Source organism: Mustelus asterias, chromosome 19 (genome assembly GCF_964213995.1).
Source record: "Mustelus asterias chromosome 19, sMusAst1.hap1.1, whole genome shotgun sequence".
NCBI lineage: Eukaryota > Metazoa > Chordata > Chondrichthyes > Carcharhiniformes > Triakidae > Mustelus > Mustelus asterias.
In genome coordinates this window covers 57,179,453-57,206,009 of record NC_135819.1, presented here as the reverse complement: position 1 = coordinate 57,206,009, position 26,557 = coordinate 57,179,453, and the positions used below count along the sequence as shown (strand labels likewise).

At 46.4% G+C, this 26,557-nt stretch overlaps 1 protein-coding gene across 1 annotated transcript in view; it reads right to left on the bottom strand.

Annotated features, from left to right (window-relative positions):
* Window positions 1-26,557, bottom strand: part of LOC144507577 (guanine nucleotide-binding protein G(t) subunit alpha-2-like) — an 85,611-nt gene that overhangs the window by 10,693 nt on the left and 48,361 nt on the right. The window contains exons 6-7 of the mRNA XM_078234725.1: window positions 16,411-16,540; window positions 13,420-13,573 (exon numbers count right to left, since the gene is read on the bottom strand). Of these exons, the coding sequence (XP_078090851.1) occupies window positions 13,420-13,573; window positions 16,411-16,540 (284 nt within the window). The remainder of the gene's footprint in view (window positions 1-13,419; window positions 13,574-16,410; window positions 16,541-26,557) is intronic.

Below are 26,557 nucleotides of genomic sequence, written 5' to 3'. Positions count from 1 at the left end.
CCTCTTTCTGAATAGATTAGGAATGGGGACTAAAAGGATATAGGAATGGAGCAGATACATAGGATAAGGCTGACTTCTCAAATGGAGGATAGGTGAACATGGGCTGGTTGAGCATCTGTGTTGTAACTCCTCTGCTTTGGACTTCAGTCATTAACAACTGTTCCCATTTTGTACATGGTTATAAAGAAATGACTGTAATCTGCCTGATTATAGAAAATATCACTGGGCATTTCAGAAAGTTGCTAAATGATAGTATTGTAGATAGAATGTTACAGGGAAGGCCTTTTCAAACAGTAAGTTACAGATAAGGTTCATCCTTCGAAGACAGAAGACAAAGACAGGAGGATATAGTTATTGGAAGGGGTCAAGAGCTCCTGATGCCCAGAGGATTTTCAGTATCATCAGAGTCACAGAGTCACATTTCCCATATACTCCGAGACATAAGGACATTCCAAATGCATTTAGAGGTTGGCAGATCTCTTACAGATTTGCGTCATACGATTTCCGAGGAAGAATGGACAGCTGAGCTGTATCTTGTTCATCATTGCAGCAACACAATAACTGAACTTAAAGAGTACCTGTCATATATACAGTAATCTCTGCAACTGTGCCTTTTCAGTGGTGTTCAATGAAATAAAATCACTTATTTTCAGGACTATTTCTCTCATCTTTGTCAAGATACAAAATGACCCTCAGTTCAACTGTCAGATCTTCCATTCACTGTAAAATAACTTGTTGCTCTTTGAACCTTTTCGAAGTTATCTCATCTCTTCAGGTATTGATGTTTCTCTCACTCAATGCAAAATCTCTTCCATAGAACATAGAACAGTACAGCACAGAACAGGCCCTTCGGCCCACGATGTTGTGCCGAGCTTTATCTGAAACCAAGATCAAGCTATCCCACTCTCTATCATCCGGTGTGCTCCATGTGCCTATCCAATAACCGCTTAAATGTTCCTAAAGTGTCTGACTCCACTATCACTGCAGGCAGTCCATTCCACACCCCAACCACTCTCTTCGTAAAGAACCTACCTCTGATATCCTTCCTATACCTCCCACCATGAACCCTATAGTTATGCCCCCTTGTAATAGCTCCATCCACCCGAGGAAATAGTCTTTGAACGTTCACTCTATCTATCCCCTTCATCATTTTATAAACCTCTATTAAGTCTCCCCTCAGCCTCCTCCGCTCGAGAGAGAACAGCCCTAGCTCCCTTGACCTTTCCTCATAAGACCTACCCTCCAAACCAGGCAGCATCCTGGTAAATCTCCTCTGCACTCTTTCCAGCGCTTCCACATCCTTCTTATAGTGAGGTGACCAGAACTGCACACAATATTCCAAACGTGGTCTCACCAAGGTCCTGTACAGTTGCAGCATAACCCCACGGCTCTTAAACTCCAACCACCTGTTAATAAAAGCTAACACACTGTAGGCCTTCTTCACAGCTCTATCCACTTGAGTGGCAACCTTTAGAGATCTGTGGATATGGACCCCAAGATCTCTCTGTTCCTCCACAGTCTTCAGAACCCTACCTTTGACCCTGTAATCCACATTTAAATTAGTCCTACCAAAATGAATCACCTCACATTTATCAGGGTTAAACTCCATTTGCCATTTTTCAGCCCAGCTTTGCATCCTATCTATGTCTCTTTGCAGCCTACAACAGCCCTCCACCTCATCCACTACTCCACCAATCTTGGTGTCATCAGAAAATTTACTGATCCACCCTTCAGCCTTCCATTGAACCTTTTATCCATGCCTTCATTTCAGGTTGCTCAATCACTGGAACCAGTCTCTTAATATTGGGTCCTTTCATATCTACAGAAAGCTCTTATCAATGTATCCCCTAATGTTTTCTGTTCTAAAACTTCTCACATGGAATCCCAGCTCTATCTGCAGGACCACATTATAGAACAATTCATTAATTGTTTTTATTTCATTTAGTTTGTTTTCTCAGCTCCCCATTCAGTGCAGAACATCACAACAACTCATTTTGATCACTGTTGTCATTTCATCTTCTTGCCCAGTCTTTTCAACCTTCAGGTTGTCCTAAAGTACGGCACTTGGGTTAGCAACTAGATTTCTCAATTAACAATGATGTAAACTGTATAGTATTTGAAGGTTATTGTTTACATTCATCCTACACTGATTTATCAAAAAACATTTAAAACACAGCATGGTGGCACAGTGGTTAGCACTGCTGCCTCACAGTGCCAGGGGCCCGGGTTTGATTCCCGGCTTGGGTCACTGTCTGTGTGGAGCTTGCACGTTCTCCCTGTGTCAGCGTGGGTTTCCTCCGGGTGCTCCGGTTTCCTCCCACAGTCCAAAGATGTGCGGGTTAGGTGGATTGGCCATGCTAAATTGCCTCTTAGTATCAGGGGAACTAGCTAGGGTAAATACATGGGGTTATGAGGATAGGGCCTGGGTGAGATTGTGGTCAGTGCAGGCTCAATGGGCTGAATGGCCTCCTTCTGCACTGTAGAAACATAGAAACATAGAAAAACTACAGCACAAACAGGCTCTTCGGCCCACAAGTTGTGCCGAACACATCCCTACCTTCTAGACCTACCTATAACCCTCCATCCTATTAAGCTCCATGTACTCATCCAGGAGTCTCTTAAAAGACCCTATTGAGTTTGCCTCCACCACCATTGACGGCAGCCGATTCCACTCGCCCACCACCCTCTGTGTGAAAAACTTACCCCTAACATCTCCCCTGTACCTACCCCCCAGCACCTTAAACCTGTGTCCTCTCGTAGCAGACATTTCCACCCTGGGAAAAAGCCTCTGAGAGTCCACCCGATCTATGCCTCTCAACATCTTATACACCTCTATTAGGTCTCCTCTCATCCTTCGTCTCTCCAAGGAGAAAAGACCGAGCTCCCTCAGCCTATCCTCACAAGGCATGTCACTCAATCCAGGCAACATCCTTGTAAATCTCCTCTGCACCCTTTCAATCTTTTCCACATCCTTCCTATAGTGAGGCGACCAGAACTGAGCACAGTACTCCAAGTGGGGTCTGACGAGGGTCTTATATAGCTGCATCATTATCCCCGGACTCCTAAACACAATTCCTCGATTCTTGTCATAGGATTCTATGACAACTTAATTTTTCCAGAGCAGCACTTTTTCTTCTTTTTGTGGGGCAATAGACACCTGATTCTGGGCCTAGGTTTTGAGTTGTGCAATGAACATGCACCTGGTGCCCAATTGATCTAAATTATTCCATGACTTCTTCAACATACTGGCACTTTGATGCCAGCACTGGTCTTAACTCCACAGAAGATTCACGGCTCCACAAGAGGTTTCTTTCATTAAAAATCTCTACATTTAGTCAATGACCACAATGGCTGAAGAATCCTGAATAGTGTAGGCTTGCTTATTGATTTTGCCAAGTGGTCCTCAACATGCATTAGATCCCTATTAACATCTTTAAGGGGGCTAAAGCAGATGCTTAAAAAGGGGGTTGCAAGTTCATGCTTCTGAGTGTTCTCAAGGCCAGCATTTATTGCCCATCTCTAATTAACCTTGAGAACAAGGCAGCAAGCTGCCTTCTTCATTACAATTATTGTTAGGCCAGTTCAGAGGGCAGTTAAGAGCCAACCACATTGCTTTTGGTCAGGAACCACCTATAGGTAAGGGCAGAAGATCTTCTGTAAAGACATTAATGAACCAGATTGGTTTTGACAATGATCCAGTAGTATCACAGTCATTCAGTCTCTATTTGAAATTTATTTAATAAATTGAATTTAAGTTCCTCAGCTGCCATGATGACATGTCCCTGGAACATTGGACCAGCCCTCTGGATTATTAGTCCAGTAATAATGGACTGGATTCTCTGACCTCATCCACAGCTGGGATTTTCCAGTCCTGTTGCAGTGAATGGAGATTTGGCTAAGCATTCTCAGTGGCGGCGGGGAGTGAATAGCTGGGGAAATCCGGCCATAAACACTACCCCTTCATACTTCCAATGAGGGCATGCTGATACAGAGGAGAGGGGTAAGACATGACAGGAGAGCTCCAAGCCGTGATCTGCTCTTTGTGTTCCATGTGGGAGGCCGGGAATGTTTCTAATACCTGGGGCCAGCATGTGTGAGGGAAGTGTCTCCAGCTGCAGCTCCTGGAAGCCCACATTTCGGAGCGGCGGCTTGGGACACTGGAGCATCTGCGAGGCAGAGAGCATCGTTGATAGCATGTACAGAGAGGTAGTCACACCGCAGGCTCAGACTCCACAGGCAGGGAGCGAATGAGGGACCACCAGGCAGAGCAAGAGAGCTAGACAGCAGTGCAGGAATCTCCTGTGGCTATTCCCCTGCAATATAGCAGGGGATGTAGCATTTTGGATACAGTTGAGGGGAATGGCCTTTCAGGGGAAAACAGCAACAGCCAAATCCATGGTTGGTTCTGCTGCAGGGGGGAGGAGTAAGAAGTGTGGGAATGCAATTGTTATAGGGGATTCAATTGTAAGGGGAATAGATAGGCTTTCTTGGCCAAAAACAAAATGGTTGCCTCCCTGGTGCTAGGGTCCAGGATGTCTCGGAGTGGCAGCAGGACATTCTGAAAGGAGAGAGCGAACAGCCAGTGGTTGTAGAAGGGGATACTTGCCAGAGTGGTTGGGAAGGGTTAAAACTAATATGGCAGGGGGATGGGAAACTTTGCAAGGATTCAGAGCAGAGAGAATTAAGAACAAGAGGAAGACAGTAAGGAGAATAAGGAAAGTGATAGGCAGAAAAATCAAGGGCCAGAGTCAGATAAGGACTGAGTAAAAAAAATCGTAGGAAAGGGAAAAGAAATATTAAAAGTGCCCACCTTAATATTTTGTACCTGGATGCTTGGAGCATTTGAAACAAAATGGATGATAGGTGTAAAGGGGTATGACATCGTTGGCATTATGGAGACGTGGCTCCAAGGTGAGGAAGGATAGGAACTAAATATTGAGGGCTATTGAGTGTTTAGGAATAATAGAAAGAAAAAGGTGATGAACTTGCATTGTTGATTAAAGGTGATTTTGATACGATAGTGAGGAATGATATTAGCATAGATGATGTGGAATTTGTATGGGTCGAGTTAAGAAACAACATGGGGCAAAAAACATTGGTGGGTGTGGTATACAAACCACCAAACTGTAGTGGTAATGTTGGGAAAAGGATTAGACAGAAAATCAGAGATGCATGTGTTAAAGAAACATCTATGACTTCAATCTGCATATAGATTGGGAGAGTCAAATTAGTCACAGTACAATAGAGGAGGAATTTCTGGATGCTTACGGGATGGTTTTCTGGACCATTACATTGAGGAACCAACAAGGGAGCAAGCCATCTTGGACTGGGTGTTGTGCAATGAGAAAGGATTAGTTGGCAATCTAGTTGTAAGAGAATCCTTGGGGACGAGTGACCATAATATGGTAGAATTCTTTGTCAAGGTGGATAGTGATGTGGTCGATTCTGAGGCCAGGGTCTGGGATCTCATAGAAACTTATAAAATCCTAACAGGATTAGACAGGGTAGATTCAGAAACAATGGGCTCGATTCTCCCAAAACTGCTGAATTGGCGGGAAAACTGTTCTAAATCCCGACTATCCTGTCAGTTCAGCTTCTCACCTGAATCTCCGCACTCTGTGCACTGAAGAGGTCCCAGTCGTGAATATCATCAAAAACCCAGGGGGGTGGGGTCTATTCGCGCCAGAGTTTGACAATTCTGGAGCTCTGCCCGTGTGCAGTGGCCCCAAACTGTCAACCTCCCGTTTGCTGGCCAGCTCGATCGCCGTCCCAGAGTGCACCGATGTCCAGGCCCCACCTGGCAGTGGCGATCCCCCACCTCCCTCACTCCGGCAGACACCCCCTGCCGCTGACCTTCCCCCAGGGTCAGACCCCCCGGAGGTAGGCCCACCCACCGTCAATCGCCCCAATCGCTGCCCTCCCTCCATTCCAGACTGATCCTGTCTGCAGAGTGACAGCGGGAACCCCCACCCCCACCGGTTGCCCCAGGCCTTGCCCACAATAGGCCCTGCCCCCTTGGCACTGCCTGATGCCTGGTGGGCAGTACCAAGGTGCCCCCGGGGCATGGGCACTTTTCCCCTTGGGCAGTGCCAGGGGGCACAGGCTGGCACTGCCAGGGTGTCTATGTCCAGGGGGCACCACTCCCCGACCCCCTGGGGGACCCCGATTGTGTCCCATTCATTCCGATAGGGTCTCCCGCTAGTTCCCCGAACTTGGGGAGCTAATCTGAACCCCACTGGAATGAAGTACTCCTGACGGGGTGGGAGATTCGATCGGGATCTGAAAGGTCCTGATAATTACTAATATGCATATTTAAAACCGATTAAAAACAGATTCAAATGACTTACCTGCCTCCCTGCCGGCTTCCAGCGTGGTCTGACTGGCGATTGTTCGCCGGCTCTGGGAGATGCACATGCGTTCCCGGCGCATGCGCAAATCCTGGTTCAAGGCCGCAGATGCGCGTCTCCCACCGCGACCCGACAGAAAAGTTGTGGGTCGCAATGGGAGATTCGCAGCCAATGTTCCCAATGGAGGGGGAGTCCAGCACTAGGGGGTCATGGTTTGAGGATAAGGGCTAAACCTTTTAGAACTGAGGTGAGGAGGAATTTCTTCACTCAGAAGGTGGTGAATGTGTGAAATTGGCTACCACGAAATGTAGTTGAGGCCAAAACGTCGTCTGATTTCAAGAAAAAAATAGATATGTTGGGGGTCTTGGGGCTAAAGGGATCAAGGGATATGGGGGAAGGGCGCATCAGGATATTGAATTCGATGATCAGCCATGATCAAAATGAATGGTGGAGCACGCACAAAGGCCGAATGGCCTGCTCCTGCTTCTAGTTTCTATGTTTCTAAATGACCAAGGCTAAGTTTACTTTATAGGATAATATATAATTGTACAAAAATCACTTTAAGTCAAAATTACAACAGCATGCAAAGTTTGGAAAGGGTCTCAGTCAACAGTATTTGTTACAGAGGCTCTGGAATGAGAAGCACGTTGATAGCCACAAGAATTTCATGTTGATTGTCAACTGTTACTGACCTGGATTTCCATGGTGATGACTTTCATCTGCTTTTAACACTGTTTTCTTTGAAATGTGTGGCATTTATACTTCATAGCAGATTGCATCACCTGTGACTAAGTATCCCATCTTTCCGAATGAGTGTCATACGCTTTAAGAGGTTGCTTCAAGTCATCCTTGAAACATTTCCTCAGATCTCCTTATGTCCTTTTTCCTGTTATTAACTGGCTGGAGAATAATACTTTGGGAACTCATTTGGCTGACATACATATCCCACCCATTGAGCTGCAGCCAACATGACTGGCATTGAAGTCATAATACTACAGGTGATTATTTGGCCATTCTCAAGCAAGCTTTCAACTTCCTTTGACAAGGGCTGAGGTGCACTTTGGTGAATATTTTTAGCTTCTTCATGTCTCAGTGGCAAACTATCCAAATTGCGGAACTGAATGAAAAGAGTTAGCAAATATATTTATACCACACACCTCCAGCTTTGTTTTAGCTTCAGATTGTGTTGGTCCAAAAATAACAGAAGCTGTTCTGCATATAATCAGTTGACTGCACATGGCTGTAGGAGGTTTAATGAAAAGAATGACTTTCTTCATTATGGTTCACTGATTATCCTTTCTTTCATTAGAATCATGCCTTCTTGTCAGCTATGCACTGCAGGTTACAGATCAGTGTTTTTGTAACTACATTTGGATTTTAACCCAGGTCTACCCTGCTCACCAGCTGCAGCCCCATCTTCAATTCAATTCCTGACACAGCTGTCCGGGTAAAAACCAGCCACGTCGATCCATGGCCTTCATACAATGCATATCATTTTAATTTCCATTAATGTGAAACTCCAATTTAGAGACTAATACAGGCAGGAAGTTATAAAGCTACTGCGGTGACTTCTGCCTGTTCTTTCCTGTCCTCAATGGGTCTTCAAATTACTCTTCTCATGAACATACTGGACTGAGAATAAGGTAGAGAATAGAAACCCTGGCAAAAGCTTCTAATCATTGCTAAGAACATCAACTCAACAAAGCCTATGACTGCTGCTCATCATCATTGCCGGAGTGGAAGCAACTTCATATCTCATATATGTGTCATCACAGTAAGGCTTGGGAAACCTATCAGTTTAACTGTATTAGCAATGATGTTTTATACAAGTGCATGGAGCTCTTTGACTTCTTTGCACTTTTATTCAGCTGCCTCTGCTGCTTCCTCCTTTCACATCCATTGTCATCACTTTGTTCATCGAATCTCCTCCAGCTTCTTCCTGCTTGAATCCTGATCGCAGTTTCTCGAGTTTTCCCTCTGCCTCCCTCATACCTTCTCTGAGCTCATCTCATCCAGATCACCCATCTTCTACACTTAACCCCATTTCCACCTGACCACCCAACTCCCCATCCTGACTATCATCACATTGTTCCCTGTTCCCAAATTTGGCAACAACATCCCCTCCTCATAAAACCCAATCTCTGCTGTGTAAATTATTTACCATCTATAACTCCCCTTTCCTCTCCAAAGTAACTGACTGTGGCATTGTTTCCCAATTCCACACTCATTTTTTCCATATTTCTATGTTGGAAACTCTCCCATTAAGAGTTTGGTTGAGATTTTCTGGCCTCCCAGCCGCGTGTTTCCCATCGGTGGGAAGTGGTGTGTTGTTTGCTCACGGCAGGATTCTCTGCTTCCGCCACTGTCAATGGGAATTCCCATTGCCGTCACCCCATGCAGGCGGGAAACCCATGGATGGGGGTGTGCTGCCTCTGTCTCTGTCACAGGCATAACCAAAGTCACAAATTATATCAGCAGCGGTTGTGGCCAGGATACAATTACCCCTCCTTATTCTCCTTGACCTCTGACAGGGTTTAACATGATGGCGACCTGGCATGGCAGTTTCTGGAGCATTTATTGCAGAGGAAAGCTGGGTTGCGACCGTGCACGATTCGCTGGCCTCTGTTTTCTCATACAGCTGAGCGTATCGCTTCTTTCAATGCCCATCCAAATCGTCAGTCACCAGAGGTCATGTCTATCAGCGACAGCTTACATTTCCATCCTTGGCCACTGTCTCACGTTTAGTCAGTAAGAAGTCTCACAACACCAGGTTAAAGTCCAACAGGTTTATTTGGCAGCACTAGCTTTCGGAGCCCTAAGCCCCTTCTTCAGGTGAAGAAGGGGCTTGGGGCTCCGAAAGCTAGTGCTGCCAAATAAACCTGTTAGACTTTAACCTGGTGTTGTGAGACTTCTTACTGTGCTTACCCCAGTCCAACGCTGGCATCTCCACATCACGTTTAGTCAGACAGTTCGCGATCTCAGTATCCTATTGAATCTTTATTGAGATTTTGACCCAATTTTCTCTCTACTGCAGAGTTTGCCTACTTCCACCTCTGTAACATAACCTGACTTTGCACAAAGACCAGCTCATCCTGGGCTAAAACTCTCATTTCTCACCCCCTGACTCAGCTATTCTGATGTTCTCTTGGCCAATCCCCCAACCTCCTTGCTTCATAAACTTTCGCATATCCAAAATTCCACAAATGAACAAAAAATGAGTTCCTGTCACAGCTAAAATGTCAAACCGCCGTCATGTTTTCAGTTGATGATATACAATTATTGTGACCATCATTTAGAATTGAAATTTATGAAGGTTCTGAGTTTAAAAAGAGCTTTCTATCAACTATGATTGAAATCCGTGGAGTGGGACATCCTTCAGATTTCAGTTATAACAAATTAAAGATATTTTTAACACCACAATGCCTACTTGCTTTCCTTCACTCATGACTGATCTTTCTATTTGTCATGACTGGGCAAGCTGTGGTAATTTTGTACATTTTCTTTCTTCATGTGAAACTTTGCCAATCTGAGACAAAATTGTAAATTCAAGCATATGCTGATTGCAATTTTTCAGTCATTAAAATTAATAGGGAATGTCATGAGGAATTTGCACCCAAATTCCTGACGTGCTCCCAATGGGAAAAGCTGTGTCTTTGGAGCGTACGCTCAAAAAACTAACCTCGGCTGATAAAGTGAGGGTGGCACGGTGGCACAGTGGTTAGCACTGCTGCCTCACTGCGCCAGGGACCCAGGCTCGATTCCCAGCTTGGGTCACTGTCTGTGCGGAGCTTCCGCGTTCTCCCCATGTCTGCATGGGTTTCCTCTGAGTGCTCCGGTTTCCTCCCACAAGCCGAAAGACATGCTGGTTAGGTGCATTGGCCATGCTAAATTCTCCCTCCGTGTACCCGAACAGGCGCTGGAGCATGGCGACTCGGGGATTTTCATAGTAACGTCATTGCAGTGTGAATGTGAGCCTACTTGTGACACTAATACCTAAACTAAAATTCAATTTTTCTAAGACCACCCTCCAAAAAATTAAAAGACAGACCAGTGCATTCTATTTAGTTTGACTTTTGTCTTTTAATACTCCTCTCTGTTCTGCTTTCTTGTCTTCTTTCTTTCGCTGGATTGTCAATTCTTGTTGGATGGGTTAACTCGAGGTTTAATCACATGATGGCCGATCGCAGGACACACATTGCCTGTAGTTTGCAAACATTGTTGCAAAAGTGAGGGCCCCTGCAGTTGATTGTCTTTGCTCCTAGGTTTGTACCCAGCAACTAACACACAAGAAATTCTGAGAATTCGAGAAGTCTGCCTGAAAGGGTGGAGGAAGCACAGAGGTATGAAGATCCGATGTAATGAGGCCCTGGGAGAGTAAGAGTGGCTAATGAGGATCAAACTGTGTGTTCAGCTCAAGGAGGAAGAGTCAGTAAATGTATCTGGAATTCACGAGGCCCATGATGGCACAGTCAAAATACTAGTGCAATCTGAAGACAGGAAAGAAGGTAATGGAGATGATAGGAGGTCTGAGGTGAGGTACAGACCTTTTAGGTTGAATTCAGTTTGAGTGCAAAGAGAGCTCACCAGGATGTTGTCTGGTCTCGAGGGTGTTGACTATGAGGAGAGCTTGAATAAGCTCGTATTGTTTTCACTGGAAAGACGGAGGCTGAGGGGAGGCCTGATAGAGGTTTACAAAATGATGAAAGGCATAAATAGGGCAGATAGTCAGAGGCTTTTTTCCAGGGTGAAAGTGTCAATTACAAGGGGGCACAGGTTCAAGGTAAGATGGGGAGAGTTTAAGGGAGGTTTTTCATGCGGGGGAAGTTTTTCACACAGAGAGTGGTGGGTGCCCGGAATGTGCTGCCAGAGGAGGTGGTGGAAGCAGGCACATTAGCAACATTTAAGAGACATCGGGATGAGCACATGACTAGGGAGGAAATAGAGGGATGCGGACCGTGTAAGGGCAGAAGGTTTTTTAAATTCAGTTAGGGCATCATGATCAGCACAGGCTTGAAGGGCCGAAGGGCCTATTCCTGTGCTGTAATTTTCTTTGTTCATTGTTCTTTGTCCTTTCTTTGAGTGTGCCAGAAATCTTGGTACTGGTAGAGTTGAGGAGTAGCTAATCATTGTTCTGAATGGAGATAATAGAGATGATCTTACCTTCTTGCCCCGTTGGTCGATGGCCAGGGCGAGCTGGTACGATCACAAGGATGCCGAATAATCAGGATCGCAACAGATTTCTTGCCTCTCATGATCTTACAGGCACCAGATATCTGGCGAGATCAGTCTTGCACAAGAAAAGGGTGCAAGGCTGATTTTAATATTTAAATTTGATGTTAAATAGAGGCAGCTGTCTGGGCTCACTTACCTTCATGGCCTCACCGGCGAGGGTCACATATGGTCCCCATCAACAGGGACCTGTCGTGATGGGCTTGCCAGTAGGACTGGAGGCTTTTGAGGCCCCCCAGGAAGTGGGGGAGGGGGGGGTTGGGGGGGGGGTGCTGCTTGGGCAGTGCCAGCCTGGCACCCTGGCACTGCCCACCAGGCATCCTGGCACTGCCATCCTGGCATATTGGCAGTGCTCACCAGTCACTGGGCACTGCCAAGGAGTTGGGGCCTGAGGGGAGGGGGTAGGGCCTGCTAGGAGGGGCAAGGCCTGAATGGGGTGAACCTAAGGGGAGGCAGGTAGGTGGACGTTGCATACTCTGCAATTGGCAATAGACCAGGATCTGGGGGGGGGCGGGTGGGGGGCATTTGGGTGACTATTCTCTGCTCTGTGCTGGGGGGGGGAGGGGGGGGGGTGGGGGCGAACATCCGGTCCGTGCGGGGGAGGTTGGGATAAACCGGTCTGTGTGGAGGGAGGAGGGATGATTGGCCGGCCCATGTGGGGGGGAGGGGGAGTGATCAGCTGGTCCATGTGGGAGGGACAGCCATGGAGTCCATCGATAGCTGGGGGAGGCAGTGACAGATTTCTCTGTTCTGTGCTGTTCCAGAGAGATCTAATCATGCGCAATAGTGCCCTCTGCTATAAGGTGCCGGCTTTCGGGTGAGTTTGGGCTCCGCCCCCTCCCTCTGCTTCCGGGAAACAGACCTTGCTTCATTTTTTCCTCAGAGTGTGGTAAGATTGGATTTTTAACTCCCGATTCTCTCCCATTTTCACGCGCATTCAACACTTAGAATTCTTTTGGTAAGATCGCCCCCAGTGAGCTCTTGGGAGCTCAGGGAAATGTATGAAAATGACATGCAAGTTGCTTATCACTTCAAGACTATTTAAAGTTTTGGCCACAGAGTGTTAGAGATGACTACTCTCTGAAGTTCATTCAGAGACAAGTATTGACTGCGTTTTAACAAGTTCTTCTCGCATCCAGCTGAACTCTTTCCAAGCCAATGAAGACCTCAATGGTAACACAGACATGCACAATAGCCTGTGCAGTTGTAGCTGCTCTGTTGGTTCAATGGAAGAGCCTCACATGCACATGGTTATTCCAAACTGGCCATAGGGGCAACTGAGTCAGAAAGAAACAGGAAAGAACACCTTTGGTGCTAAGAAAAGCCTCAAATTTTGTCTCCTGATTTTGCACAGCAAGAGAAAAGAAAGACTTGTTTTTATATAGCCCTTTCCATGATTTGAAAAATAGTCACTGTTGTAATGTAGGAACCACAGCTACCAATTTGTGCACAGTGAACTCGAACCAACAGCAATATGTTCCTGATGGTTCATTTATTTTCGCAATAGGAACAGTTGCCAAGTCAAATCCGACATTGAAATCTACTTCACTCATTTTCCATCTGATTTCAAAGACTAAAATAATATCCTCGGAAAAGGTGCCCACATTAAGTCTGATGTATAATCACAGCTTTTGCCAGCTCATCAGAATTAATTAGTTTCCAATGTAAAATTAAAATTGATGAATCTCTTGGACAAAATTTATGCAATTCCATGAATCATGAAAATTGCTGTCTAGAGATGAATCTTAATCTAAAATTGTAAACTGTAATCATCACAGGAAAAGCTAAAGCTAAGACTTGTTCTGATTCAACACAGTGCGTGAGCAATACAACAAACTCTTACCATTGTATTCTGGGAAGCAGATTCTGAGGGGAACCTTTTTCACCTTTTCTTCAAAGAGATCTTTTTTGTTGAGAAACAGCACAATGGAAGTGGTGGCAAAGTATCTGTTGTTGCAGATGCTGTTGAAAAGTTGTAGGCTTTCGTGCATTCGGTTCTGTGAGCAAACAGTCGTTAAATGGTCAGAAAACTCACGAGAAATTAAAGCCTCTCTATCTCTCTCTGATGCATCTGTAACCCAAAGTGCAAGTTTAAGTTAAGTTTGTTTATTATTGTCACAAGTAGGCTTACATTAACACTGTAGAGAAGTTACTGTGAAAAATCCCCTAGTTGCCACACTCCGGCGCCTGTTCAGGCACATTGAGGGAGAATTTAGCATGGACAATGAACCTAATCAGCACGTCTTTCAGACTGTGGGAGGAAACTGGAGCACCCGGAGGAAACCCATGCAGACACGAGGGAAACGTACAGACTCCGCACAGACAGTGACCCAAGCCAGGAATCGAACCTGGGTCCCTGGCACTGAAGTAGCAGTGCTAACCACTGTGTCACTGTGCCGCCCTAAATGTATCATGTAGTATGTGATACATTTGATAGGTTATGATAGGTTAAGGCTATGATAGGTTAAGGCTATCCCACTAAGCTTTTGTGTGTTAATTTGAACATCAATGGACCAAATGAGGAGAGATTCTTTGATGGTGACAGTATCTCTTGCCCCTTATGTCGGAGAACCAAAAGGTGATTGACAGATAAATAATGTACACATTTGGACATTTGTTTCAGGTTTAGCTGATCAAAACCCCTCAATGTTGAGCATCTTTATCAGATCTTGTGTTAACCTCATTGTTGTAAAAGAGTTTCCGTTTCTCAAGTCTTTCCTCTTCACCAGATGCTGTTGTGCATGTCATTGCTTCTGGGCACCCAAAACTGAACATAAGTGCAACCTCACCAGATTTTTCTATAGATTTAGCATGGCCTCCTTGCATGTCTACTCTATACTATTGTTTATAAACCTAAGGATCTCATATGCCTCTTTATGAAACCATTTTAATGTTTAATGTATGTCATCTCATTCACTCTCCATATCAAATTTCATTTAGCACCTACCTATCCAACCTGAACTTGCCTGTGGTGCTCCTCATTCCTATTTCATGCTCCTAAATTTATGTCATCTGTAAATTTTTGTAGCATGCGCCCCATGCTTAAACCAGATTATTTATATATATTAAGGCTGAAATCTGGGGCCGGGGGTGTTTCATGCCACTGAGACCCTGGGGGGTCCATGCACTGCATCCTGTTGGGGTTGACAAGGACCAATGTGGAGATGTAGCTATAGTGTCAGAGTGGAGGGTGTGAGGGTTGGCGTTGAGGCACATTGTGAGTGTGCTGCCATTGGGTGGTAGTCCCAGAGGGATTGGGGAATGAGGATTGGGACTCTCTCACAAATCCTTATGGCTCACGGTGGTTTTTTCTTCTTTACAGTGCGTGGTCTGGAGGATCATGGAGTCTGTCAAGTTGGCTATCCTATCCTACTTAATGCCATACAGCAGCAGCAGAGACACTGATGTGCCGTGGCACCGGCGAGGACCAGTGCCTGGTGGAGGAGAGAGAAGCTGGGCCTGTTGCTGTTCCAGGAGCAGCACCACAGATGCTTAAGCCTCATGGGTATCAGCTGAGGGGATTCCGACGACGGTAGTCTTCATACCTGCAAATGTCTGAGATTCAATGCCGTAGAAGGCTGCATCTGCCCAGGGAATGGTGGACCACCTCTGCCAGACCCTACAAGAACTGACACCACATGGAATGAGAGGACACCCACTGCCTGTGACTCTTAATCTCTGAATTTCTACATGTGGCTCATTCCAGGGCAGCACAGGCAGCCTGCATGGCACCTGCCACGCCAGTCAGCCACACACAAATCTATCCGGGAGGTTATATGTGAGGGCTCACCTGTATATTAACTTGGACCGGGACCAGGCAAGCCAGGATACTAGGACCATGGGCTTTGCCCACTTAGCAGGCTTGCCTCAAATACGAGGTTTAATTGTCTGCACTAAGTGGTCCTGTGTGCTCCATGGTGCAATGTGGTGCCATTCATGACCTGCAAGGGATGCACCTCCCTCGATGTGCTGTTCACCACACGATGCGCTTCATGCAGGTGTGTTTCCCAGGAGTGTCTATGACAGCTACATCTGGGGCGCTCTCAAATCCCAGCCATCTTTGAGGGAGAGCAATGGCCGGAGGGGTGGCTCCTCGGGGACAAGGAGTGTCCACTCAGGAGGTGGCTGATGACACCAGCGCAGAGACCACAGACACCTGCTGAGACTTGTTATAACGAGGCTCATGTTGCAACGTACGTGGGCAGGCGAATGGCCTGCTGAAGATGCAGTTCTCGTGCCTGGACCAGTTGGGGGTGCCCTATACGATAGGCCCAAGAGGGTCTCCCACATCACTGGTGTCTGTTGTGCTCTCCACAACCTGGCGCTGCAGAGGGAAGGCTTGCACTGTGGCAGGAATCATTCCGTTTTTCCCGCCGGAACCAACACTCCGCCATTTTGAGGTAAGATTTTGTCCATTATAATAACTCTTCTTGGGAACATCAATAACTTTACTACTTTTCACTCATTTGTACCAATTTCAGTTGGTGTTAAATGTACAATAAATATGTGACAAACATCGATTGCTCTGCTTTTTACTCAGGCCCACCTATTTGGCTAAATTTATGTAATTTAAGCAAACATGAGTCTTTCATGGCTGGTATTGCATCAACTAAAATCAGTGAATTGAGGCAAATACAACCCCATCTTGCATTATTTAAGAAAGGCTTAACGGAACATCTGAACATTGTGTCATTTCCCCTTGAAAGAACGTGGGCATATTACTTGACAAAGTCACAAGCATCCTGTACATCCTTAGAAACAGGATGGTGTTCAAGGGAAGTGACTGAGACACAAATGTTTAAACAATGTCGAGCTGCTCTGATGTAACACTCACCACTTCCTCATCTTCAACCAACACCATGTCGTACGCACTCAAAGCAGCACAAAAAATAATACACGTAACTCCTTCGAAGCAGTGAATCCACTTCTTCCTCTCCGACCTCTGTCCTCCAACATCAATCATTCTGAGAAAAAGGAAGTAAAAGTGATGTGTGAAAGAAAGAAGACGATTGTTTGAGGTAATGGCTATGTTTTCACAGTACACGTCATGACCTGTTATCTGATATTAAAAATCCTCTTCACAGCTAAGGTTGACTGGAAAATTCTGGACAACAAAAATAAATTCAAAATGTTTCAACTCCCTGCTGACTTGTAGAGTATTTCCAATTGAAAAATAAATGCTGATTTTAATACTTTTTTGTTGGCAGTGATTATAAAGCTGCTTTGCATTTCTATCTGGGAATCATCGCAGTGGAACTCGGGGTTCAGCTTACTACCAGAGGTGAGGGAGGATAAAGTTGGACACTGTCACCAATCGGCAGATCATGCAGCATCAGCCCTCATGCATTATAACAAACCTGTATATTGTATATTGGATATTGGATCACTGGGCCAAGGTGAGAAAATCTCAGTAAAATTAGAGGGAACTGCAGCAAATATTGACAATGAGGAGCAGGTACGATATGTTAAGGATGGCACGGTGGCACAGTGGTTAGCACTGATGCCTCACAGCGCCAAGGTTCAGGGTTTGATTGTGGCCTCGGGTGACTGTCAGGAGGCTGCACCTTCTCCCCGTGTCTGCGTGGGTTTCCTCCATGTGCTACGGTTTCCTCCCACAGTCCAAAGATGTGCAGGTAAAGTGGATTGGCCATGCTCAATTGCCCCTTAGTGTCCAAAGATGTGTAGGTCAGGTGGATTGGCCATGCTCAATTGCCCCTTAGTGTCCAAAGATGTGTAGGTCAGGTGGATTGGCCATGCTCAATTGCCCCTTAGTGTCCAAAGATGTGTAGGTCAGGTGGATTGACCACGGTGAATGTGTGGGGTTGGAGGGAGAGGGTGGGAGGGTATGCCTAGGTGTAATGGTCTTTAGAAAGTCGGTGCAGACTCAATGGGCTGAATGGCCTCTTTCTGCACTTAGGGATTCTATGGTTCTATAGATTCTATGTTAGGAAATAAAGACCATTGCTTGAAAGTAATAAGATAATTTGCATTTCAGCCTTTTCTCCCTTTGTCTGGTAGAACTCAGCCGAAACCCATTAAGAACAGATTCCAATAAATGAAACAATATCAAAGAAAGCTAATGGGAGAACGGGGGCTTTCAGCAAGGTAAAACCTAAGCTTTAATGGATAATAATGCTTGAATTTCCATCAGATCTTCCATGGCAAAACAGATGAAAGTGCTTTATGCAGTAATTATTTTTTAAATATAGTGACTTATTGTGTAAGCATAATGTGGCTCTATTCTGCACAAGCAACATCTCAGAGACAGCCAGGGCTAAATGAATGAATGAATGTGATTTTTACTTTGCATTCACTGTGGAAGAAACAATGGCAAAGACACCAGGAGAATTCTTTGTTCTTCTCAGTACAGTGTCATCAATTTTTAGTGTCCAGCTGAAACGTTAGAAGAATCAGGTAGGATCATAAGGCTAACACTATAATGAAAATATTGGCAACTCCAACATTGCAGTACTCTCTCAGTACACATTAAGCCCAGATTGTGCACTGAATCACTGTCACAAGAGCTCAAACACACAATGTCCTGATCAAGAGACGAGATACAGAATTTTTAGGCAGGTCTCTCAAGGTTATGAAACAAGTTGGGCCTAAAGGTAGCGGCAGTATACAGTGTGTGTGGCTTCTCAGCACTGTTTCTGGGTAACCACTTTACAGGTGAGCGGGTTCCTGACTGGCAAGGCTGCCCATTCCCACAAGGCAGGCAACTAATAGGGCAGCACAGTGGCACAGTGGTTAGCACTGCTAAAGGACTGGTCCAGGAGGGAGGGCTTTATTTTCATAGACCAATGGGAGGTTTTCAGGAGAGGATGGAACCTGTACAAGAGGGAGGGGTCACAACTAAGTTGGAAGGGCACAAATATCCTGGCTGGGAGCTTTGTTAAGGCAGTTCGGGGGGGTTTAAACTAGTATGGCAGGGGGGTGGGGATCAAACTATTAGGTCTATAAGTGTGGTGGCTGGGGACGAGCTTAGGGCTGGGACAAGGCTGGCAAAGAAGAAGAGCACTCTGGGGGAGGACGACCTCACTGAGCCTGGGGGTCTGGAGTGCTTATACTTCAATGCAAGGAGCGTAGCAGGTAAAACAGACGAACTTGGGGCCTTAATGGGCACGAGGAATTTGGATGTGGTTGCGGTGACGGAGACTTGGTTGAAAGAGGGACAGGACTGGCAGCTGAATATTCCAGGGTACAAGTGTTTTAGGCGAGACAGAGGAGGGGCCAAAAGAGGTGGGGGAGTAGCGGTATTGGTTGGAGAGCATATTACAGCGGTGCAGAGGGAGGACAATTCGGAGGAGTCGTGTAGCGAGTCACTCTGGGTGGAGCTTAGAAACAGGAAAGGCGCAGTCACTATGTTGGGGGTGTACTACAGGCCCCCCAACAGCCCAAGGGAAGTGGAAGAATGGATATGTCAGGAGATACTGGATAGGTGCAGGAAATATAGGGTTGTTGTAGTGGGAGACTTCAATTTCCCTGGTATAGACTGGAAATCGCTGAGGGCAGGGACTCTGGATGGGGAGGCATTTGTAAAATGTGTACAGGAGGGTTCGTTGGAACAATATGTGGACAGCCCAACTAGAGAGGGGGCTATACTGGACCTGGTGCTGGGGAATGAGCCCGGTCAGGTCTTCAAAGTTTTGGTCGGGGAACATGTGGCAAATAGTGACCACAATTCTGTTAGCTTTAGGATAGTGATGGAAAAGGATGAGTGGTGTCCCAAGGGTAAGGTGTTGGATTGGGGGAAGGCTAACTTTATTGGGATCAGGCAGAAATTGGCAGCTCTTGATTGGGAGAGGCTGTTTGAGGGTAAATCCACATCTGGTATGTGGCAGTCTTTTAAGGAACGGTTGTTAGGGCTACAGGACAAGCATGTGCCTGTAAAAAAGAAGGATAGGAAGGGTAGGATTAGAGAACCGTGGATAACCAGGGAAATTGAGGGACTGGTCAAAAGGAAAAGAGAGGCGTATGTTAGGTCCAAGCAGCTAAAAACGGAGGGAGCTCTGGAGGAGTATAATGAAAGTAGGAAAATACTCAAACGGGGAATTAGAAGAGCAAAAAGGGGTCACGAAATGTTCTTGGCGGACAGGATTAAGGAGAATCCCAAGGCATTTTATTCATACGTTAGGAACAAAAGGGTTGTAAGGGAAAAAATCGGACCTCTCAGGGACAAAAGTGGGGACTTATGCTTGGAGCCCAAAGAGGTAGGGGAGATCCTAAATGAATACTTTGCGTCGGTATTCACTAAGGAGAGGGATGTGTTGACTGGGAGTGTCTCGGAGGGGAGTGTTGAACCGTTGGAGAAAATCTCCATTACAAAGGAGGAAGTGTTAGGTTTGTTAGAGAATATAAAGACTGACAAATCCCCAGGGCCTGATGGAATCTTTCCAAGGCTGCTCAGGGAGACGAGAGGTGAAATCGTTGGGCCTCTGACGCAAATCTTTGTCTCGTCACTGGACACAGGTGAGGTCCCAGAGGATTGGAGGATAGCTAATGTGGTCCCGTTATTTAAGAAGGGTAGGAAGGATAACCCGGGTAATTATAGGCCGGTGAGCTTGACGTCCGTGGTGGGGAAGTTGTTGGAGAAGATTCTTAAAGATAGGATGTATGCGCATTTAGAAAGGAATAAACTCATTAACGATAGTCAACATGGTTTTGTGAGAGGGAGGTCATGCCTCACGAACCTGGTGGTGTTTTTTGAAGAAGTGACCAAAATGGTTGACGAAGGTAGGGCCGTGGATGTTGTCTATATGGACTTTAGTAAAGCGTTTGACAAAGTCCCTCATGGTAGGCTAGTGAAAAAGGTTGGATCCCATGGGATAAAGGGGGAGGTGGCTAGATGGGTGGAGAACTGGCTTGGTCATAGAAGACAGAGGGTGGTAGTGGAAGGGTCTTTTTCCGGCTGGAGGCCTGTGACTAGTGGTGTACCGCAGGGCTCTGTATTGGGACCTCTGCTGTTTGTGATTTATATAAATGATCTGGAAGAAGGAGTAACTGGGGTGATCAGTAAGTTTGCGGACGACACAAAACTGGCAGGACTTGCAGATAGTGAGGAACATTGTCAGAGGCTACAGAAGGATATAGATAGGCTGGAAATTTGGGCAAGGAAATGGCAGATGGAGTTCAATCCTGATAAATGCGAAGTGATGCATTTTGGTGGGAATAATGTAGGGAGGAGCTACACGATAAATGGAAGAACCATAAAGGGTGTAGAGACGCAGAGGGACCTGGGTGTGCAAGTCCACAGATCTTTGAAGGTGACGTCACAGGTGGAGAAGGTGGTGAAGAAGGCATATGGCATGCTTGCCTTTATAGGACGGGGCATAGAGTATAAAAGTTGGGGTCTGATGTTGCAGATGTATAGAACGTTGGTTCGGCCGCATTTGGAATACTGCGTCCAGTTCTGGTCGCCACACTACCAGAAGGACGTGGAGGCTTTGGAGAGAGTACAGAGGAGGTTTACCAGGATGTTGCCTGGTATGGAGGGGCTTGGTTATGAGGAGAGATTGGGGAAACTGGGGTTGTTCTCCTTGGAAAGACGGAGGATGAGGGGAGACTTAATAGAGGTGTATAAAATTATGAAAGGCATAGATAGGGTGAACGGTGGGAAGCTTTTCCCCGGGTCGGTGGTGACGTTCACGAGGGGTCATAGGTTCAAGGTGAAGGGGGGGAGGTTTAACACAGATATCAGAAGGACATATTTCACACAGAGGGTCGTGGGGGCCTGGAATGTGTTGCCGGGCAAGGTGGTGGAGGCGGACACACTGGGAACATTTAAGACTTATCTAGACAGCTATATGAACGGAGTGGGAATGGAGGGATACAAAAGAGTGGTCTAGTTTGGACCAGGGAGCGGCGCGGGCTAATTGTTCCTGGTTTCTCGTTTCAAGGCTTCATTCTACGATCATCTTGCTGGTGCCAGTACAGAGTGAGACTGCGGATAGTTGGGAACCTGTCTCGGGGGCAGGGAATTCATATGGTGTTCGTGGAAGTGGAAATGACTAGGGTTGGGAAGCATTTTCCGATCGGGGCCATTGTGATCTCCTGGACTCGTTTCGATCGCCTCAGGGGGTCGGAGAGGAATTTCCCAGATTTTTTTTTTTTTCCCCCATATTGGCCCTGGGGTTTTTCACTCTGGGTTTTCGCCTCTCCCTGGAGATCACATGGTCTGGAATGGGGGGGTGGGGGTAAGTTAATAGGTGTAATGAACAAAGCATCATAGCTGTGAGGGACAGCTCGGTGGATAGGATATTGGTATGTAGATAGGCTGGAAAATTGGGCGGGGATCCTGGATTCAGGATTCAATCCTGGACCGGGGAGCGGCGCGGGCTTGGAGGGCCGAAGGGCCTGTTCCTGTGCTGTATTGTTCTTTGTTCTTTGTTCTTTGTTCTCACAGCGCCAGGGAACCGGGTTTGATTCCGGCCTCAGGAACTCAGCCAGAACTTGGAATACTGCATCCAGTTCTGGTCGCCACACTACCAGAAGGATGTGGAGGCTTTGGAGAGAGTGCAGAAAAGGTTTACCAGGATGTTGCCTGGTATGGAGGGTATCAGCTGTGAGGCGAGATTGAGTAAACTAAGGTTGTTCTCCCTGGAAAGACGGAGGTTGAGGGGCGACCTAATAGAAGTTTATAAAATTATGAACGGCATAGATAGGGTGAACAGTTGGAAGCTTTTTCCCAGGTCGGAAATGACAAACACAAGGGGTCACAAGTTCAAGGTAAGGGGGGCAAGGTTCAATACAGATATGCGGGGGACGTATTTTACACAGAGGGTGGTGGGGGCCTGGAATGCACTGCCAAGCAAGGTGGTTGAGGCAGACACGCTAGGATCATTTAAGACTTATCTAGATAGCCACATGAACAGACTGGGAATAGAGGGATATAAACGGATGGTCTAGTTAGGAACACATGATTGGTGCAGGCTTGGAGGGCCGAAGGGCCTGTTCCTGTGCTGTATTGTTCTTTGTTCTCAGGTGACTGCCTGTGTGGAATTTGCATGTTCTCCCCATGCCTGCGTGTGTTTCCTCCAGGTGCTCCGGTTTCCTCCCACACTCCAAAGTTGTGTGGGTTAGGTTGATTGGCCATTCTAAATTGCCCCCTAGTGCCAGGGGGATTAGCAGGGCATTTGCGTGGGGCTACGGAGATAGGGCCTGTGTGGGATTGTTGTCACTACAGGCGTGAGGGGCTGAATGATCTCCCTCTGCACTGTAGGGATTCTAATAGGATTTATTAAGAACTCGTTAAGGGACTGGGATTTTCCAGTCGGCCTCTTGTTTCTTACCATGATGAGGAGCCAGGCACCCAGCGGCAGTCTGCGTATGGGTTAGCATTTCCGGCAGGACCTTTCCTTCTTAGGTTGGGTGCAGCCCCACTCCCACCTCTGTGAAAATTGTAGGTCAGTGACTATCTTCTCCCCCCTGCCAGAGAGTGGGTTTAGGATCTGGAAACTGTCCTGTTTTCTGTATCCCACCCCCACAGTGGGCCCACAGTGCCCGAGGTTTCTACCAACTGATTCAAACATAGCAACAATGAACTGGACAAGCAGACCAAAGCACTGGCATAGGGTGAATACGAGGGAAGGAAGCAGAACAGGCAGCTTTGTGTGGCTGTTTCAACTTGCTTGCAAGACACTATAGCAGGTCATAGGGTCTAAGCACCTATCTAGATTTCGCAATATTTCTAGCTATGGATAGACTTGTTGAAACCTGTACTATTGGGCAGTTTGTAAGTGGTATAATCCCTCAAATAGATAACAGATGGAAGGGATGTCACGTGATGCTTGCCTGCTTTCATTGCTGCAGCAGTGATTTCTACCTTCATATTAATATCAAGTTAACAGAGAAATAATGTGGAAAGCAACTCTCACATTGATATAGCACTTCCCATAACCTTAGGCCGTCCCAAAGAGTTTTACACCCAATTAAGTAGTTTTGAAATGTAGTCGTAGAAAAAATGAAGTTTGCGTGGGTGCTTTTGAAGGAAAAGTGGTAAAAAGGGGAAATAAGAATACTAGTCTGGACTGTTTCCTCCTTCAAGTTCTGAAGTTCCCTCCTGAATCTCTTTGGGTGGGATTTTCCAGCCGTGCTCACCACAAGACTGGAAAATTCCACCCGAAGTCAACGGGCCTTTGCATGGTCTGTGTCCCGCCTGCTATGATTCCTGCGGTGGGCGGGACAAGAAAATTCCACCCTCTGCCTCTGTACCCTAATTTACACCCACTAAAAGATACCTCTTTGATCAAACCTTTACTCATCATCCCCAATTATCTGCTTATGTGGCTAAGTGTCAAATTTTGTTTGATAATGTTTCCGTGAAGCCCTTCGGGGTGTTTTTGCTCCATCAGCGATGGTGTAGAAACACAAGTTTCTCTGTTGCTGTCATTGTAAAGATGTTGCTGCTTCAGCTGCCCTGCTTCAACTTGTCCTCTGAGTTGTACTGGCCGACTATCACTGTCGGTACACTTAATGGCAATCATCATTCAGGCTGAAATTTAGCCACCTGAGGGAACTGGCCTACACAAAAACAATATTGCTTCATCAACACCTTCTGAGCCTTCATGGGAACAATGGGCATTCGCGCTTCACATGATGACATCTCAGCTGGGACTTCCTTTCATTAGTTCCTTTGTCGATTTCTTACACTGTTAGAGAATTTCTGAAGCAGTCAGGATCTCAATGATTGAATACAAACAAATGAGGGAAATGTGTTTTCCACTGTTGAAGATGAGAAAGCTCGAGGTAACAAGCCAGACTTTAGTAGCATGGTGATTGGTAGCCCATTGTTAATTATTAATATAGATATTAGCAGGTTTATTTTTACAGGAGTGCAGGAAATCATGTCTGCCAGGAATGTGGCATTCTCAGGAGGTCCAGTTTTTAAGCACTAATCAAACAATAGTGCTACTGAAACAATGCACTTGGTGACTGGCAGCAGATTTCAGCTGCTATATTATACTGCCATTTATGTCATAGAATCATACAGTGCAGAAAGAGGCCATTCGGCCCATCGAGTCTGCACCGACCACAATCCCATCCAGGCCCTATCCCCATAAACCCATGCATTTACCCTAGCTAGTCCCTCTGACACTAAGGGGCAATTTAGCATGGCCAATCCACCTAACCCGCACATCTTTGGAGTGTGAGAGGAAACCGGAGCATCCGGAGAAAACCCACGCAGACACGGGGAGAACGTGCAAACTCCACACAGACAGTGATCCAAGCCTTGGAATCAAACCCGGGTCCCTGGCGCTGTGAGGCAGCAGTGCTACCCACTGTGCCACCGTGCCGCCCAAATCCTCTGCTCATCCTCTGTTCAATAGTTCTCAGTAGTGAAGAACTGATTGAAAAATGAATAGATACGACAGACTTAAAAATCATTAAAGGAAAAGGGAAGTAAATAGTAAACAAAAAACCCCCAGTTTAAACTACTGATAGGAGACCTGTGGGTGGGGGCAATGGTGGATAGGAATCTGTCCAGCCTTTCACTGTGTGAGCTGCAGGAGATTTTAATTCCTGGCACTCGTGGGTCTCAGTGGGCAGCACAGTGGTTAGCACTGCTGCCTCACAGCGCCAGGGACCCGGTTCAATTCCCGGCTTGGGTCACTGTCTGTGTGGAGTTTGCACGTTCTCCCCATGTCTGCGTGGGTTTCCTCTGGGTGCTCTGGTTTCCTCCCACATTCAAAGATGTGCAGGGTAAATGCATGGGCCTATGGGGATAGGGCCTGGGTGGGATTGTTGTCTGTGCAGACTTGATGGGCCAAATGGCCTCCTTCTGCACTGTACGATTCTATGATTCTCCTGTTTGAACTCAGTGAAAGTGGTGTAAGTATCAAATGTTGCCATTTTAAAAATTCTTCCATGGGATTTGAGCATTGCTGGCTGGCCAGCATTTATTGCCCATCCCTAGATGCCCTTGAGAAGGTGGTGGTGAGCTGCCTCTTGAATCGCTGTGGGTTGATCCACAATGCTTTTAGGGAGGGAATTCCAGGATTTTGATCCAGTGACGTCAAAACAGTGAAATATTTTCAAGTCAGTGGTAAGTGGCTTGGAGGGGAACTTCCAGATGCTGGCGTTCCCATGTGTCAGATGCCCTTGTCCTTCTAGATGGTAGTGGACGTGAGTTTGGAAGATGCTGTCTTAGGAGCCTTGGTGAGTTGATGCAGTGCGTCTTGTAGATGGTACACATTGTTGCTACTGTTCATCGATAGTGGAGGGAGTGAATGTTTGTGGATGGGATGCCAATCAAGTGAGCTGCTTTGTTCTGGATACTGTCAAGCATCTTGAGTATTGTAGGAGCTGCACTTATCCAGGCAAATGGAGAGTATTCCATCACACTCCTGATTTGTGCCTTGTAAATGGTGGACAGGCTTTTGGGAGTCAGGAGATAAGCTATTTGCCGCAGGATTCATAGCCTCTGACCTGCTCTTGTAGCCACAGTATTTATATGTCTAGTCTAGTTCAGTTTCTGGTCAATGATAACCCCTAGGATATTGATCCCCAGGGGAGTCAGTGATGGTAATGCCACTGATTAACAAGGAGCATTGATTAGTTTCTCTCTTGTTGGAGATAGTCACTGCCTGGCACTTGTGTGGCGCAAGTGCTTCTTATCACTTGTCAGCTCAAACCTGGATATTGTCCAGGTCTTGCTGCATTTGGACGCAAACTGCTTCAGTATCTGAGGAGTCACGAATGATGCTGAACATTGTGCAATCATCGGCGAACATCCCACTTCTAACCTTATGTTGGAAGAAAGGTTATTGATGAAGCAGCTGAAGATGGTTGGGCTGAGGACACTACCCTGAGGAACTCCTGCAGTAATGTCCTAGAACTGTGATCACTGACCTCCAACAACCACGAATGTCTTCCTTTTAGCTAGGTATGACTTCAACCAATGGAGAGTTTTCCTCCTGATTTCTATTGACTCCAGTTTTGCCACGTCTCCTTGATCCCACACTCTGTCAAATGTCGTCTTC